Source organism: Triplophysa dalaica, chromosome 11 (assembly GCF_015846415.1).
Source record: "Triplophysa dalaica isolate WHDGS20190420 chromosome 11, ASM1584641v1, whole genome shotgun sequence".
NCBI classification, from domain to species: Eukaryota; Metazoa; Chordata; class Actinopteri; order Cypriniformes; family Nemacheilidae; genus Triplophysa; species Triplophysa dalaica.
In genome coordinates, this window is record NC_079552.1 from 20385049 (window position 1) to 20404053 (window position 19005).

The following is a 19005-nucleotide window of genomic DNA, read 5'->3' on the forward strand; positions in this document are numbered from 1 at the left end:
TAAGTTGTCCAGTTTTATATTTTTATTGTTTTCATACAGAATCAAGTAGTCCATATCCCATATGATGCAGCATGCAGAATAGACATCCCAAAACTGACTTTAAATGATGTGGTACCCATTGCATTTAGCAAAAAAGCATGAATACCGTTAAAGATATCTATTTACAAAACAAAGGGGTAAATTACCACCTAAATTTAGTATGTGATTTGAATAAGATTTTGTGACCTGTGTAAATCTCAAAAATGAATGTTTTTATGTATATTTCACATCAATTTCACACTAAAGTGTAAACAATTGGAATCATTTAAAAATAAGACATGCAGAAAGGAACTAGTTTCTAGCAAGCAGAACAGAAGCTTTATGTTTGTCAAAGAGACCCAGTGATATGATCAGAGTATAGTTGATATGCTATAATTCATAAACCATGAATTTGGTTAAGCTGCTCCACTCATGCATGTAAACATTCAGAGTAACATTCAAACTGTATTTTTTTTGTTAGCTGTTTTCTCTATTGTAGGTGCTTTATATTGTAAAGTATTTCACTTGCAGAATGAGTTTACTGCATAATTGACCAAAGCACAAGGATATCCTGCTTCGTATACATTTGGGTACAAAAAGAATATGTAGGTGAAATCCATATGGTTATTCTAAAACCAAATACACAGTGGTCCCAAATAGTCAGACAGTTATGCCACATTAGATAAAAAAATATCAAAGCAAATGTCATGTATGCATGAATCAGAATGTTAGATTCAAAATCATGACTTGTTAATTTATCCCTGTGGTTACTCTGCGAAGATACATGCAAGCTCAAGGGTAATGCCTTCGTAAATCCATCAAAATCACCATTTCAAAATACATTATTTGTTGGCAGATGCCACAGGTTGGATATTTTGTTATCTAATGCAATGACATTCATGTTTTCATTCATTTCTTAAGCATTCAAATGAGGATATTGTGCTGCTGCTGGGATTGTCTGGAGATTGTTGAGTATTGAAGTAATCCAAATCATTGTGTCTTGTTACCTGTTTCTACTGGACTGTCTCAATTCAGCCAAGAAAAATGCACTTTCCAACAATATTACCATTTAAACAAAAACATATCACGATTAATACAAAAACATGGTTAGATGATAGAAATCAGAAAGAGGGAAAACTTGGATTATTTCATCATGCGATCAAACAGTTCTCCCTCAAAAGGATGGCGGTAGATTCTTATTTCCACCAGGATTTCTATTGGTGTGTTCTGCTTGGCACGTCATACCCTACTTACACTTATTTATATCTTAGTTATTTAAAAAAAAAAAAGATGAAAACAAAATAAATATTAAAAAAGAAGCATTAAAAACAAAATAAATATGATCAAGCCAATGCCCTTTCCTCTTTAACTGAGATGCTCTTTCAACGTCCGTACGCCCAGAAGTGCTACACCAGGTTATTGAGCAGATCAGTTCAATAACACTTACATGCTGGCTTCACATAGCTTCTATTTAGAAAAAGTGGCTTGATAAATACTTCCATTGAAATACACAGAGAGCATTTGCTGGATATCTTGAGCAGATAGTCAGAGATGAAGAGGGACAGCGGATTGTGTGGAGACGAGACCTGCTTACACGTCCACGACCATCTTCTTGTGTATATCAAGACCTCCAACAACCTGTGGAAACAAGTGGTAAACGCATGGTTAAATGTGTATTAATGTGTATTAATGGCACGTTATAAAACCTCAACCATCGCACGTTATATATATTCATTAATTCTTATGTTAGGAAATATGATTTTTTAACAGATTCAAAGAGGTTTTATTTTGAAATATTTCAATTAGACAATATTGCTTCCAATAAAAAAGTATACTTATTACATAAACACAGATTAATTAACTATTAAAACGTTTTTTTTTTGTGATTATTATAAAAGTAATAACCATTTTTTTAGGTTGAAGAGAAGGACAATTCTGTCATCATTTACTCACCCTCAGCTTGTTCAAAACCTGTATAAATGTCTTTGTTCTTCTAAACACAAAAGACGATATTTAGAAGAATGTCAGTAACCGAGCAGATCTCATCCCACATTCACTGTCATAGTAGAGAAAATAAATACTGTGGGGTTGAGATCTGCTCGGTTACTGACATGTTCCAAATATCTTCCTTGTGTTCATCAGAACAAAGAAATGTATAAAGGTTTGGAATAAACTGAAGGGGAGTAAATGATGACAGAATTTTCATCTTTGGGTGAACTAGCCCTTCAAGGTTAAGGGTCAGCTGTGCCCTTCCGAAAGACTGCTTGCATCCTAAAATCCTCCCGAAGCTGTTCATTTTCAGCAGAGATCTATAAAACCTTTTGTTTAGTTATTTGTCTTACAGCGCAGAACTCCTCGAAAGATATTCTTCCATCTCCATCCTTGTCTGCATTGATGATGGTTTTATCCACTATCTGCTGCAGCTGAGTGTCCTTCAAGTTATTGCCCACCATCATCTTCAACACCTGGAAGAGCTCTCCGTTGGAAATATAGCCGTCCTTGTCCATATCATAGATTCTAAAAGCGACTGAAGAATATCCATAAAAACAGCAGATTAAAACCAAAGGGGTCCGTCAGCAGGTTGATATAAAAATAAAGTGCAGAGGTATTGTTATCTACTCACAGCGGAGCTTCTGTTCTTTATCACCCTTCACACTGAACTGTGACACACCTTCTATGAACTCTAAAGAGAACATATCATATACATTGAACATTTGGCATTACAAGAGAATTCTCACATTTAAAAAACTACCATAAGTAGATGTCATTTACTTAGAAAACAAAGCTTTTTTGATAACATCCAAGGAAGATTTGGCTTTGACAACATTCTATGGTGGAAATGAAATCAGAATTTAAAGATATAATCTTTTTACTAACATTTAAATCTTTTAAATGTTCATTTTTGTTTTGCCAAATTTGAAGAAATCAAAGCTTGCCTGGATATGAGACACAATAAAATATTCTGTCTTTAAAATATATTCATACACAATTAATGCTTAACAATGAACTGATTTTTAAAGTATGATCAAAGTGACATATTTATCCATTTGGTAACAAATACACTATTAAACCTGCAGTTGCAAAGTTGCTGGTCATAGTGGAAAAAAACAGAAGAACAACATTTGAAGAAAATCATATACACTATGTTTGCACAAAATAAACATTTATTTTGTTTGTTTGTTATTTATTTCATTTAGATGATTAAATTTTTTGAAGATATAAGGAAATGTACAAAACAGGGCTGCCTAATCCTGTTCTTGGGGATCTACAGATCTAATGTCGTGAAGAGATGTTCATCTATTTAAAGAAACACCCAGAAACAGAAAAAATGTGAAAGAAATCAAACATTCTTCGGATAGATTAAAGAACTTATTCTCAGGAAAACAAAAGATCTTTTCAAATTGTGATGCAATAGGTCTCTGACAAATAAGCTTAAAGTTTCCTAAAGTATTTAATGGTGTTTGAGGACATGCTGCATTGCACCCAGAAAAACTATTAAAACAGATGCAATGCATTTTATTAAATGTCTTCAGGGGTAATTTTGTCATAAAACCTGTCAAAAAAAACCCAATTGTATTTTTCATGGAAAAATGAAAATGAATTCTCATATCATAAACATAACATAAAAAACCCTATTGTTAATACCGTTATGTGTGTCATAACACTGTAAATTATATGGCGTTGAAATGTTGATTCATATTTAAATTATTTATAAAAGATTCACAGTTTACTCCTTGTGAATGGGTCATTGGTTCATGTATGTTTGAGCAACATATTGTTTGGTCTCACCTTTGAAGTCCACCTCGCCGTTGCCATCTGTATCGAATATTTCAATGACTCTCTGCACCAGCGGATTCTGCTGCAACTCAGGCAAAGACATGAACTCCTCCACACTGAGAGATCCTGAATTATCTAGGTCGAGTTTCTTAAATCTCTTTCCCAGCCTTTTAATCTCATCAGAATCGACTAGAGTAGAGACAGGGGACAGGTGAGACAATGAGAAAGAGACCAAATAAAAAAATGAATGTACAGGCTAACAACTTCACCAAACAATCCATCATGTGCCTGAAACATTCACCGTCAGAAAAAGGTTTAATCGTCTAAAAGACTCTAAACAGTCAAACATTGTATGTATATATATATATATATATATATATATATATATAATCAAACAATGGTACGGTGAATAAAGTAAAAGTGATACACTTACATCCTGAAGAATGACCTTTAGTTACAGCTGGCATTATATTGGTCAATGTACTATACCTCTGAGCCATACTGATCCCACGTGTCCCAGTGAGTGTGTATAATACCACAGGAACGCTTTGGAATATCATACTTGAGTAGTACTAACCGTAAGCTCATTCAGACTGTCACATGACCCTTCAAATGGACACCCCCACCCCACTACTGTTACTCATGGCAACATGCATGTGGGGGAACAATTATGTGTATACAGACATGCACCATATATCTGGAAGAACAACCTATTTAAGAAATAAATAAAATCGCTAAATGATTTAAACTTATTTCATACAGTGCTCATTTAGAAATGTCCTACATAAATGTTGAAAAGACAAAATATAACTTGTATGACTAAAAACATTTTTTTAAAATGTACATAAACTTGAATGCCTTAAAATCGTATAACTGTATAAAATCAAGAAATTTACCAACACAGTACATTATAATTAAAATATAGTGCAATTTTGTATTAATAAATCGGAATAATATTCTTCCCCACAGGATGGCACGGTCTCAGATATTTGCTGTAAAATGTGCAACACATTTCAAACTGAAAAGCATCATCACATCATTCTCATGTGCGTTTGAGTAGGAGTTCAGGAGTGTTATGAGGGCACTTTCACATTTTAAGAGTTTAGACCAGTGTATTTCCACTAACTGGTGATGACTAATGCAAAGCTAGAGGTGGATGCATAACCTCTGTTTTTATTCATCTTAATGACACCTTTTAAAAAGCTCCATTCAAGCTCCATGCTAAGGAAAATACAATATATATACTGCATATGATGCATTTGTAAAAAGAAGATATATTTTGATGTAATAAGTTTTAATATTTTTGAAAAACAAGGTTTCTATTAATGGTAACCACATTTGTAATCCTGCCTTTAAAATGTTTTGTGATATCCTGTTTTCCATAAAACATTTTCTTTTACTCAGTATATCACAGAATGTTCTTTACATTATAAAGTAATTTGGATGATTGAAATCATAGTGAAATTAATGATTGGGTCACATTTAATTTAGTTTTCAATAGAATTTATTCTGAAATAATATGGTGGCCAAAAGCTAGTTGCTACATGTTTAGTCACCTACAGTTTCTCATAAACTATTTGCAATGCACTGATAATCTCAGCTCGACAAGATATCTGCCCTTTTGTTAAATGTTTAATGGAAAATATCTCTATTTAAAGACCATAATTTCGCATGTACAAAATAAGCAGTAACCAAAGGCTAGCCTTCTAATAAATCCATCTTATTCTGAACAAATCAGCACATTTTGATATTTGCTTTTAATCACTTTTCACAATGAATTTTTACATATCACTAAATTAATTAGCCTCATCTCTTTCATACGTCATCTCAAATAATCGTACATTTTATAGAAAATTGCATCTTTAACATTTTCTCGACTTGAATAAAGAGACAAATTTTGTTAGATTAGATTACTGTACAAATTACTCTCTACAAAATGTATTTAATTACTTATTACTAACTATTTTCTATATCCTACTGTACATCAACCTTGGATAGTTTAGCAACTCAAGGATAGACATGAAACGGCTCTTTTAATTCATTCAAATAAATAATATAAAACTACACAAAGTATTCTTATTAACTGACCAAAGAATTACAAATGTGATAATTATAAATTAAAGGACAGATTTTAAAGTTACACTTTGAATTTTGATGTCAATTCCAATATTGCACACACATATATTACACACGGTATTTAGTTGAATTAATTCAGAAGTAACTGTAATTAAATAAAAAAAAAGTAATAAGAGTAATAAACAGTAAACCCTTACTTTACTTTTGAAAGTTGGAAGTCATTTAATTACAGTAACGAATTACTTAGTAACTAGTTACACCCAACACTGCCTGTAATTCGCACTCCTAGCATCTTATATTGCAGCATAAAGCACCAGTGACTCGGTGGATATAGATTCTAATAATTGTAATACAGCATTTTTAACACAGTTTACAAGCTGCCTTACAGGAACATATGGGGAACAAAAAGTACAGGTCTACTTTACTCCAACATTAACTTAATTTATATTAAAATTACAAAGATAACAATAGCACATAAAATGCTTATCTAGATCTCTTAACTCTGTGCACATTCATTAACTCTAATGTCCATATAGTGAGATTTGTGGCGATGAGTCATAAATATTACCCCAATCGACCACCATGAACAGTAAATACAAGCACTGAGATGGTTTTGAGGACTCTCTCAAAAGTGTGATAATTGTATAAGGTCATAATATCTCATCCATTAGTATAATGATCTTCTCTGAGCAGCTGATGTACAAAGCCAAACATGCCTTTAGTTGTACACTGGTTTTCTGTGATACTGAACTGTTTTTGTCAAAAGATACATTAGGATTTTTGATGTTGTGTCTTAGCTTAAAGCCGGTATAAGAAATGTTTTATGTGCTAATAAAATATTTCAAATCATAACGTGTCGATACATTTTTATGTGGTATGTATTACAGGGTTTTTCCTGCATAGAAAAATTGGAGGCGTCTAATTTTGTGCCGCCTCAGACTCTCGCTGAAATTATGGTGGGTATCTTCCCAAAAACACTGCGTGTATTCTGTCAACAGACTGTCATTTGTAACTGCAGTTGAGGCATTACGCCGCAGAAGAGGCACGCTGTCGTTAGCAGCCCTGTGAGGCGGCAGAGTTGCAGAATAGTGATGGGAAGTCCGGCTGTTTTCTGCGAACCGGGTCTTTCGGATAGTTCGTTTCAATGAACCGGTTCAAAAAACCAGTTGAACAATTCTTTTACGCCCTGACGTAATGACCTGACTCACCCTGGCGCAGCAGTCAGCACAACATTTAAAAAAAAGAATCATAACTTCTGTCAGTTATCAAATCATCATCATGATCTGACACGTTTCTTATAGTTTTGCAACTAAATCACCCAAATGCTGGCAAAGTGATGTGCAGGAAACTATATGCTATTTTAAGTCTTAAAGACATAAAGTACATAACTAATCTTTATCAGGGTTTTACAGAAACTATATGATCCATGCACAATCCAATACAATTTATTTGTTATTATATAAACTTTTTTTTCAGATTGCTCCATAATATTTGAGTGGTCGGTTCACATGAGCTCGTAGCATTAGAACAGCATCAGTTGTCCACACTGTTCGGTGCTTCTCATACCGGGACTGCGAGGTGCTAGCAACGTCATTGGCATCATTGTTTTAGTATTTGTACAGTGATTCGATTGCAAATGTACTTGCAGGTTTGTCGGATTTTCCCCCCTTATTTCAACCCCAGAAATCTTCTCTTGCACAAAGACCACCATTTGCTTTTTCCAGTTTCAGACGAAAACTAGAAATAGCCCAAAACAAGGCTCTGACGTTTTTGACCAGCCATCTATAGGCAGGCATCCTACTGTCTCATTCTTTACGCAAATGACCATAACACATTATCTATAGTATTGAACAGCTGCTGCTACAGTCAAGGCAGAATTAGCCACAATGGGAAAAGACCTCATTATTTATGAAAACGTATTTATTTTCAATAATTGTATTTTATTTTGTTTTTAAACAACTGTGGTTAGTTTAGTTTCCTTTCAGTTGTTTATTTATTTACTTTTTTTATTTTATTTCAGTTTGGGAAATACTTTTTTCATCAATCGTTTTATCTTAGCTTTAAGTTATGAAAATAACACTGGTTTGAAGGAAACTGTTCTCGGTTCTGTGTCCTGCTGAATCGAAAGCTGTTGCAACCGTTTCTTGACACGAGAACCGCTCTAGCAGTGGTAGGAACAAAAACGGTAATGCAGAACGTTGGACATACAGTGATAATCCAGTAATAGTCTTGTCTGATATTTCCAATTTGTTATATAGTATCACACCTCTGATGTTTGTTGAAATAAAATACTAAAAGCTTCTTATACGCTTTAGAAATTACACGTATGCGCAGTATCATTGGTTCTCAACCGTAAGTGTCCGAAGGAAACGGCTCTCGGTTCAGTGTATATAGCTCAGTATCAGCTGCTCGTGCTCATTAGTTCCCTCTTCACCCACTTCAGTTCAGTACTGTGACTAACTGAATATTAAAATGGTTTATTTCCAGTCAGAGGGACTGTCAGACATGCCAGTAAAAGGAGTAATTCAAGTAATTTGTCATAAAGTGCTTATTGGAGACGCCAACTGTTTAGAACGGTTCAGTCCGATTTGGTGAACCGGATTACCGGTTCACTGGAAAGAACCGGCTGAAAAGAACGATTCGTTTGCGAATCGGCCGTCACTATTGCAGAACAAGAGCTAATAGGAGCTGTATTAGCTGTGTTTCACGCCTGTTCAGGTGAATATTGTTTGTTTTGCGTGAAAGTACGTTCAATTTCATAAAGTGTTTGTTAAAGGCGTACATCATTGTAATTTTAAAACTGTGCAGTTGGCTCTCTGAATCAGCGTTATACATCTGCCAGTATCAACGCAAATTGCAATCAGAACGACTCATATGAACCGATCCGTTTGAACTGTTGAAGCTTTTCAGTCACTAGCGAACATTAAAACTCAGTGAATCATTCATAGATCATTGGACCACAAGAGAATGCAGGATGTGAATGAGCTTTGTAATACTGGTTAATTTAGTAATACTGGTTAATTTAATTGGCTGTTTTGGGAAAAAACCTTTATTTGATTTAAAACATTTCTGTTTGGTTGAATAAAAGTAATGTTTTCTATAACTCAATAATCGTTGTTTTCATCAAAATTCATCAAAATGTTTTAATATGTAAAGTGTTTGGTTAAGCCACTTAAAGATACAGTAGGCCTCATCAGTTCAGTTGTCACAGTTTGCTTCCTTCACAAACAACTTCAAACAGAGAGCTCTCTATGCACGTACACTGCGCTATTATTTTAAAGATTTTGAATTTCTGAGGAAAGTTTCTGGACTGCAGACGTAGCACAATGTTGAAAGTGCAGTACAATACAGAATGCGTTTAAGATACACACAGTCACAACTTGTGTAAATGTTGTCACATTTTAACAATCTACAATTATGCATGTCTCAGGCATTCATATTTTTAGCTATGAGGTCATACGAACCCCTATTAAGTGCCCCAATGGGAACCCCCAGCAACAAGGGAGCCCAGCGAGCAAGCTTGAGTTTATTTTGAGCGTTTATAGATAGCTTGGGATACTTTTGGGCTGTACCACATGCCTGTATGAGCCACATTATTCAACATATGGTTTTGTAAGTAGGTCATTTGCATGAGCAAGCTACCAGCTCTCAATCATTAACTCTCGCTCAGAACTATATCATGTATAGTGACATTGTTTCAAATGTTGCAATGTCTTATTACGCATCGTTTCTGGTCCATTTTAAGCCTCTTCGACGTGAGCAATGTTATATCAGGTGCTTAGTGAGGCACAGAAGCAAATTATATTTGGGTGTTTTGATTTTATTTAAATAGCAAGCACAACTATCATTGAAATAAGCATCATTAATCTAGTTCTCACTTTGAAATGCAGAGCACTTAAACTCAGAAAAGTCATTTAAGCATATAGAGTGGCTTACAAAGTAATGCTTTTTCCTTTGGCTCAGTGGTTAGAGAATGGTGCTAGCAATGCCAAGGTCATTGGTTCGATCCCAAGGATTGCACATTAAAACAATCCCTGTATATAATGCAATGTAAGGCGCTTTGGAAAGAAGCGTCTGCCAAATGCATAAATGGAAATGTAAACATAGATGGCGACAGAGGGCCAAAAGTTACAAAGTGCAGCTTCAATTTATGCTGGTTTAAAAATGCATCACCACACAAAATGACTGTATTGCATTAATAAATATATAACCGCATTGACCAATGTCTGCATGCAAAATGTGTTCAAAAAAAAGAAAAGGGCATAATTGATGAGAGTGAATTGCGATCATTTGTGACATTTAACAATCAACCAGATGAAATTAACCAGAAGCTCCAAATATGGAAGTAGTATATGTGCAAGTCTGTTTACGCTACAGAAACAGAAAAGCATCTGTCTTTGTTGATATACAGAACAGCTTTCCTATATGTCTGTGGATAGTGGGAGGGGTTGACGGTCAACTGTATGTGTCAGACCAATGAAGTCACCGTACCTGTTCCGGCTCAGGGTCATTTTAACAGTCCTGTCATGCAAGTTTTATACTGGCAGAGTTTTTTTAGAAGGTAAGGTGGTACAGAGAACATGTGCTGATGTTGGGTCAAGCCCCTAGGGTCCCAGAGCCTCACAGCTCATTAAAAGCTGTGCTGGAGGCCCATAACACTTCACAATGTTGGCTTAAAAAAATTCTATTTCACTCTGTTCCACTTTATAAGTGATCTGGGGCTTGAATTCCATGTGTTATATATCGGAGTTATGTGATTGGTTAGATTTAACAAAGATTAACGGATGAGCAAGGGACAAGAATTCCCTGGAGGCTGTCATCTTCTCTGTTAGTTTTGCATGTGTCAAATGTTTGCCTACATCATAGAGAAGCGAAACTAATTTAAAAAAGTTTCAGATATAAAAATAAGCCTGACCACCTCTGGAGAACAGCTCTACTTGACATCATTTTTAGCTCACCACTAGCAATAATATTTCACATCAATGCATTTGGCAGATGCTGTTATCCAAAGCAATTTACAGCACATTGGAGGTATATTTATGTGTGGTCCCTGGGCTTCAAACCCAAAACTTTTGTGCTGCTAAGAAAAGCTATACCAACTGAACTAGAGGGTCATTTTGAAACAACTAAACAAATGATTTTGAATCATTTGTGTGTAAATTAGGTACAATCTTTATAGTACTTACAATGTGTGCACATTTCCAGGGGATAACTTGCTTCATTTCCCTATAAAAGAGAAAACACCAATATTAAATCTGCAGAATTGATACAAAAAATGTCCTTAGGATGCATGCACGTGAGGTATTTTTACTTCAGTTTTTAACACAAACAAGACTTATTCATTCACGGTTCAGAAACCCCCAAAACACACAATGTTCCTACTATAAGATCTATAATAGGTGTTTCAGATAATAAAAACATATCCAAAATACGTAGTGTAAGAGTGGTTCTCCAGGAAGAGGGTTGAGAACCACCAGACCGTTTTTTGTGGTCACTATCAAAATACAGTATCAGAATAAGGGCTGGGATGATATATTGTGTCATTTTTATGCTTGGTTTCTCAATTAATTATGGTTAAATGCCACCACAACTGAAAGCCAGAGGGCGCTCTCTAGTAGGTCTATTCGGGCGCAACATTGGTATACGCATGTCTGAATCTCACGAGAAATTGTCCGCCACACGGATATTTCTCACCTATTGACAAATCGGACATACTATTCTTTACCCTACTGCTTTTTGCCTACTATACAGCAAGGAAGTATGGCATTTCGAACGCAGCCGTAGTGATTTTAGACTGAGCAGTACTTCCTACTGATGAAAGAGCCATAGTTCACGAAAGCTGTAAATAAAACAAAATCGAAGCCTTTGGTTAGGTATACCTTTGAACAGGTATAATTAGTTTGAATCGAGATATATATCTTCATGGGCCTATCAAAATAAATAAATACTGTCCCACTCATACTTTCGTGTTGATCACATACAGATTTAGAGAACCAGAGAGCAGAAGATGACAATTCTAGATTCTTTGGCTTTTGCTACTGTGTTCTAGGACATGAAATACTAAACGGCTCCATCCTCTGTATCTCCATCTGCTTTGATCTATTATTTATAAAGTTCCATTCAGTTCACAGGCTCAAAGGGCCATATTCAACATAATATGACTGGTATCACAGCCCCAGCAATGCGCACAGATGTCTGTCTATACACTCTGCAATATAATGATAATCTGATTCATAGCTTCCAAACACTATTTCACAAAACACTCCGGCAACAGCTACTTTAGTAGTGAAGCAATTCCAGGAGATCTCCTTATTTTCCTTTTGTTAATGCAAGTCTGAATGCCTGGTGTTATGCAGTGTGGGCTTTGTGGACGGTATCATCTGATCTGCAGTAAGAGGTTGATGCGCTGCATAGCCTATTCTGATGCCCACTTTCTTAATTTCAGATACACAAGTCCCTTTTTCTTACGGAGAAAGACAAAGAAACTGGGTGAATCTTCTTAAACACATGTATATAGTATGTGGAGAATGCACTACAGATCCGAAGTACTTTTCAAACGTAAAATAAAAAAATATATACATTTTTGCATCTGTCATTTTAGTGTAAAATGTGACATGTTTTTACCACCTGTTTTACTTTTCAGACTTTGTGTAAATGAGTTCTTCCCAAGTATCCTATTATTTCAATGTTTAAAAGAGCTCTGCAATTGTAATGATTCTTTGTAACTGGTCTTAGTAACAGATGCAGATCCTTAGAAACATGCTGATGAAATAATCATACAAAACAGTGCACTAAACAGATGTAACAATATATGCAGAGGTAGAGCTCCAGTAAAATGGCATCTGAAGAGGATTTGAATATTAGCCCACTGTTATTAATATCTCTCTTAGATGAAAATAAACTAGAATTGAAACAATGATAATTCACAGTAAACCTACTATCCATGATAACAGAAAATTATGCCTTGAGGCACAAATGAAAAAATAAAAACAGCCAGCTATATGGTTTTAAATTAATTCCTGAATCATTAGTGGGCTCTTCTGAGATGTAAATGATGAATTTAGTGGAGTGAGTATTGTCTGTGAGCAAAATGCTCAGAAGAGTTCATAAATAATGCATTGGCCATTCAGAGTCAATTAGACTGCACAAAACACACCTTGTGCAATGAGCGGATCGGATACCCTTGCCATCACAGCATAAAAATAAAGAAATATACACAAACCCCCACAAACAAGGTGAATGAAAGATTATAAATCATCATCCTCACTTGATGTTGCTCAAGCAAATTACATTTAGGCAATAAGCATTAACAGCTGTGCTATATTGTTAACATACTTCAAGTTATGTTATGAATCCATATGATCTACATAGGCAACTAATTTCAAAAGGATTTATTATTTAAAAAAGTTGCTTATATAATGACACAATACTTTAAAAAGCATTAAAACACAAAAAACTAAACTCATACTAAACTAGGTGAAATTGACAGCACATCTATCTATCTTTAAATCCATTTTTTATAAAACTAAAATCCATTTAAAATCCACTTAATTAACAGTGATTCCATAAGTGAAATGTCAACAATCTAGGATCAAAAGAAAAGTATATTTTTGACAAAAAAGAATGCAAAAAATTATACTAATGTGAATATAATGTGTTACAGGAGTTGGATGTTACTTGTCCATAATATTCTTCTTTTGCATTTATATTCTGAATACAATTCTTCTGTTTTGTGTATGTTCTTGAGAGATTCACCCAGCTGCATAAAGTTGCATCTGATTTCAAATAATGTGCATTTGCTACAGTAACTGAATTTTTTTTAATTGAAGCCTTTAACATTATAGTAATTTTACTCCATCCTAAAGAGAGCACAGCACAAATGGCTTGTTTTTGACAAAGCATCATATCCTGGCAAAACAAATCCTGGGTACCATAGCACAGGGTTTTTCTGCATAGAGAAATTGGAGGTGGCTGCCTCTGTCAATAGTCAATGCGGCCTCAGACTCTCCCCAAAATTATGTCCGGTGTCTTCACAAGAAAAGCTGCGTGGATTTACTGTGCCAAACTTTCATTTGTAACTGCAGATGCAGCATTACTCCACAGTAGTGGTGCTGTTTCGTTATCAGCACACTGAGGCGGAAAAAAGAGTTGCAGAACGAGAGCTAGCTGTGTTTCACGGCTGTTTGTTTTGCAATGCATCCATGTTTATTTAATTTCTTGACATTTCTTAAATTAACATGACGTGCATGTGCAGTTTGATCGTTGAATCAGCGTATACTGTACACAGCGAGTTCGCCAGTGATATGTCAATGTCACTTTGGTTAGCCCACTTAAAGGAATGGTAGGCCTACGTGTGTGTGCAAGATCAGAATGGCACCACGTCCACTCATTTTAAGCCAGGAAAAACCCTGAGTGACACATTCATTATAAGACCACTCCTATGAAAAAATCCAGAACTTTCTTAACTCATAGGAGGAATTCTATTAATTTTCTTTTTCAGTATATCAAACAGTATATTTAGCGATACTACTATTAAATAAAATGGTCTTTGGGTGTGCAATCCTTACGTTTTGGGAGACCTAATTGACTTTCAAGGGGACATCTGATTGAATTTCTCTTCTTTAAATTTATTTAGTGAATAGTATAGCTGTTTGAGAATAAACAACATCTGCCAAGTCGCAACACTCAAAGTTCACAGAAAGGGAAGATATGTTAAAGAGTACATAACATAAGATCATGAAAATCAAGTTTCCATGTTTGTGGGTAAGCAGTCAGCCAAGTAGTAAATCCGAAGGTGAATTCGCGAACTGCCGCGGATTTACGTCACTACATAAAGTCCCAGCCTACGTTTTGCTAGGACTGCCCGCGAAATCTTCACTCCTCTCCCCCAAACACTGTAGCTCGTGAGCCTCATTCACGGTAGACCAATCAAAGCAGACTGGACCATCCGACCAATCACATAAGACTAGGCTAGCGGAAAGGAGGGGATAAGACGGATGAATCGCGCAACGAACCATTTGCATGGCTCCAGACTGCGACAAAATGGTCGCATTTTGCGACCAGTTTTCAAGACAGCGCAAGCATTTTTTACAAGTACTCACGCATGTGCGACCTGCAAATTTGTCATTTCTTCTAGTTTTTATTTCATGTGGAAAGACAAGAAGAAACACAAGCCCGCCATGAGTGCAGGCTGTGTGTGATAGTCAACTGTGCCTCAGTGCGTGGGTTACTCACATGTCACTGATGTTTCCAGCAGACGCGCACAATCCAGATCCTCATTGACAGGTTTACACACACACACACAACGTGAGCGCATTACTATGAGTTGCTGTTTGCTGTTACCGATTTCTTGAGCCCGCGGACGAACAATTTGATATAGGAGACTTTTACAACGAAACTTACAGCGGAGGAGTTCAGGAAAAGTCATTTATCTGTGGATTACTTGAGAGATATGGCTGAATCATTTCAAATCCTTTTACAGTAAGAACAAATGACAGGCGAAAGTTTTATTTGACGTTACGTGTTGTGAAAAGTGTCCTTAATACACAATAAAATCATCGTAAGAACATAACACAAAGCCTTCCATTTTGCTTTAATGTAACTGTAAATTAAATTACATACTTTTGAATAAGCACAATTTCTGTAGGTTCAAATAAAATCAGATTACGGTCTCTCTTTATAACAGCTACGTCGACGCGAAGCGGAGTGCCTAAAACCCCATAGCTGTTATAGCCACTGCTTCGCGGGGCTTATTGCTTTTATAAAACGGTTACTCCATATGATTAGCAAGGTTTAATAAAATAAAGTAAATACAATTATATTTAGGCTATGTGGTGCGGACAGCCGTTTTATATCCCGGTATTTTATAACAAATTTGAACTCCGCTCAGGCAATCAGAACCAAGGACCAGAACGTATATCTTTTTTCTTCTCTGTACATAAACTTGTTGTTGGACACTCCATATACCAAAGTAGATCCTTAAAAATCCCTAGTTATGTACTCTTTAAACACTAAGATGAATGGCTCCTTGGGACTACAACAAACCTTTTCCTGGGTTAGTGACACCATGAATCCCAAAATTTACATTGACCCTGTCCCCTGTAACACGGATAGGGTAATGGGCAGGACATTCTCAACTCACAGTCTTAAGCAGTAGACCAGTCACAAAAGTCTGGTTCAGTATGATCAATCAGAGAGTATTGGAAGGAGATACTTCAAACCGTAGACTTGTGTCCTTGCAAGATCGGCCTTGGCACTTTCAGACTCAAGAGTTTGAAGTCATGAGGATGCAGACGGGTTATATTAGAAATGGAACCGTAGAGTACATGAAACACTTTCCTGTAGCTCAGTGGTAAGAGCATTGCATTAACAACGCAAGGTAGTGGGTTCGATCCCAGGGGATTGCAAATACCTATGTAAAATGTATAGGATAAGCAATGTAAGTCGCTTTGGATAAAAGCGTCTGCCAAATGCCTAAATGTGAAATGTGATGCTACTACAAAGACATCAGAGCCAGCCGTGAGATTCAGAAACACTTGCCGAGAGGTGAGGCTGTGTTTAGCGTGCACATGAGTGCTGAAGCCCAGTGAATTTTAAAATAGACACGATCTTTATTAACCAACTGCAGATTTGAACGTTAAACTCATACATTCTCGCATGGACAACTCTTAAAACGCTGTGTTTACTTTTTAACGGTAATATTCTGAACATTTAGACATATTACTGTTCCAGTACAGTTGCTGCGCAATGCCTGTCGGGAAATATAGCGTCACAAGTCTCCTCCAAATGCATCCTCGATAAAAGGGGCGGACCAAGGACACACCCAGGGATTTTATCCGTTCTTGCCTAGATGTGAACTTTGAATTGGAATAGTACTTGGGATGCAAGTACAGACAACAACGCATTTTGAGAAACGGCCCTTGTTGTCTGAGAATCGAGATGACGCTATAAATCACAGGTGAAATATGTAATATATAAAGCATTGTTTGAAAATCTAAACATCGAACACCTGTTTTCCCTGGCAGTTCCTCTTTCTAAATATTGGGTGTAAAATTACTATTTTTTTTTTAGAATCCAGAACATTTCATTCATGTTGCTGCAACATTACAAATATCATCAATAAGAGATGTACCAGGGCAAGGGTTCAAAAATCTTTTGGTTCGACAGGTATATTCTCTGTCAAGACCCACCAATTTCTTTTTTAAATGTGAATTATTTGCTGTGTGTATACCAGCCTGACGCCATAATTATGTTAATATCATCTTTTAATGTATTATTATTATGGATGTTCGGTATGTCTCAAAATACACAAGGTGACCAAGAATGTTATGACATTATCTTTATTTCTTTAGATTTGGCATCTTTAGGTTCAGTTTAAAAAATGCCAGTGTAAACACTAAGCAAACGAGGACGAACTGTATCATTCTCTTTAATGGTAAAGACCACAAAACATAGACAACCGACCACAGGTGGTCTAAATCACTGCAAGTAACAAAGTATCTAAACACAGCAAGCAAAAAATGTTTCTAGTGAACAATGGACATTACCAACTCTGGTTGTAGCTAATTTAGAAAGAGATATTGTGGAAATCCTACAAAAACAAACGAGCAAATCGACTAAATACACAGCGTTGGGATTTATTTTCAGAGGAAAACTGGCTGTCCATGATCCTTTTCACTTCACACTTGGAGTTTTCCTTCCTTGCCATAGTAGCATTTGGCCGGCACTCTTGGGGGTTTACAGGCATACAGTATATATTAATGCACAAACTATCTAAATAAATCTTTAAGGTGATGTGCTTAATGCAGATTTTACATCATAATTATGCAATGCTATTTTCTGTGAACCTTCATTAAAACCGTGTACATTGTGAAAAGTGTAATATAAATAAAGCTGACTTGATGTGACACTCTGCACTTCTATATAGCTACATATAGACCAATATATGAGTCACCGTTTCAGCTAATTTATCTCAATCTCAGAGGTGGCATGAGAAACTAACGTTTGGGTTTAAAATGACGTGTATTCACAAAGAAAACACATGACAAATGGGGCGGTCTCTTGTCAAATTCATGGATCAAGCTCTTCCTTAATACCATAAAAAATTATAATGCATGGTCTCTAGTAATTGTGTAATGCTAATGCTAATAATAATATCAATTATTTGGCTTTAACATTACACATCAAACAACATCACATGCCACCAGCCTCCGCTAACACTGATCTTTCATATCCGCGATGCCTTTTCAACCACGTCGTGTGAAACTGATATACAGCCCTGTCAGATGCACGTAAAGACATGCATAAAGCTTTTTAGTACCACAGTTTAGCCATAACGTTAAACTGTCACCCAGTCCCTGCAGGATCCATTTACAATCTCTAGCATTCATAAACAGTTGCTTTTCCTTACCATTTTGCGACGGAATTGCCCCTCGGAAACGAACAACAATAAATGACAGCACAGATAAAAGAAGAAAATGCTGTTGTTTTGTGAAGAAATGGCTTGTTTTGACCAAGCAGTAGAAGCAGTAACGAGCTGTTTTGCGTCTGTTTCCGTCGCCTTCACTGCAGCAGCGACGCGAGGAAGAGCCGCAGGGCGGGGACAAGGGGAGGGGCGAAAATGACGCTCTGCTATTGGACGAGAGACCAAATAGGAGGGCCATGCAAGACTTGATGAGCGGTCCTTTGCTACACTACATACGGGAACTTTTAGCCCCACCCACTGCCTTCTCCCACGCACAGTCACACAGATATTTGCATAGCAGCTCAGAGATGAGACCTCTTGGCTTTTCTGTAGGTGTGTCGTTCCTACAATGCAGTACATTTTCATGCCCTAATATGTGTTAACAACGCTATTGTTTCATAATTTTGCATTTATAAATTAACAGGTTTAGATGATATTCATATTTGTTTGATATTTTAAGAAACATTGGAAAGGCGGCAATGGATTAAGAAATATCTCAATTTATTTCGTTTTAATCTCCATTTTTGATATTGTTTAAAACAAACTCGTTATTTTGTCTTTATCTTTTTATTTGTCAATAAATGTAAGTTTTTTCCAGTCTTTAAAGCCTTTGCAATATCCTCATTAACAAAAGTCACGTTTACATGTCTTACTGTGGTGTAAATAATACA

General features: G+C 36.0%; 1 protein-coding gene across 1 annotated transcript; it reads right to left on the bottom strand.

Annotated features, from left to right (window-relative positions):
* On the bottom strand, nt 1–18455 carry ppp3r1a (protein phosphatase 3, regulatory subunit B, alpha a). The gene is made up of 6 exons (XM_056760673.1): nt 18281–18455; nt 11058–11097; nt 3808–3984; nt 2642–2701; nt 2361–2545; nt 1–1656 (listed from the first exon to the last, which is right to left on the bottom strand). The coding sequence occupies exons 1-6, from the start codon at nt 18281–18283 to the stop codon at nt 1609–1611; spliced, it is 513 nt and encodes a 170-aa protein (XP_056616651.1). The 5' UTR covers nt 18284–18455; the 3' UTR covers nt 1–1608.
* Nucleotides 18456–19005: the final 550 nt, after the last annotated feature.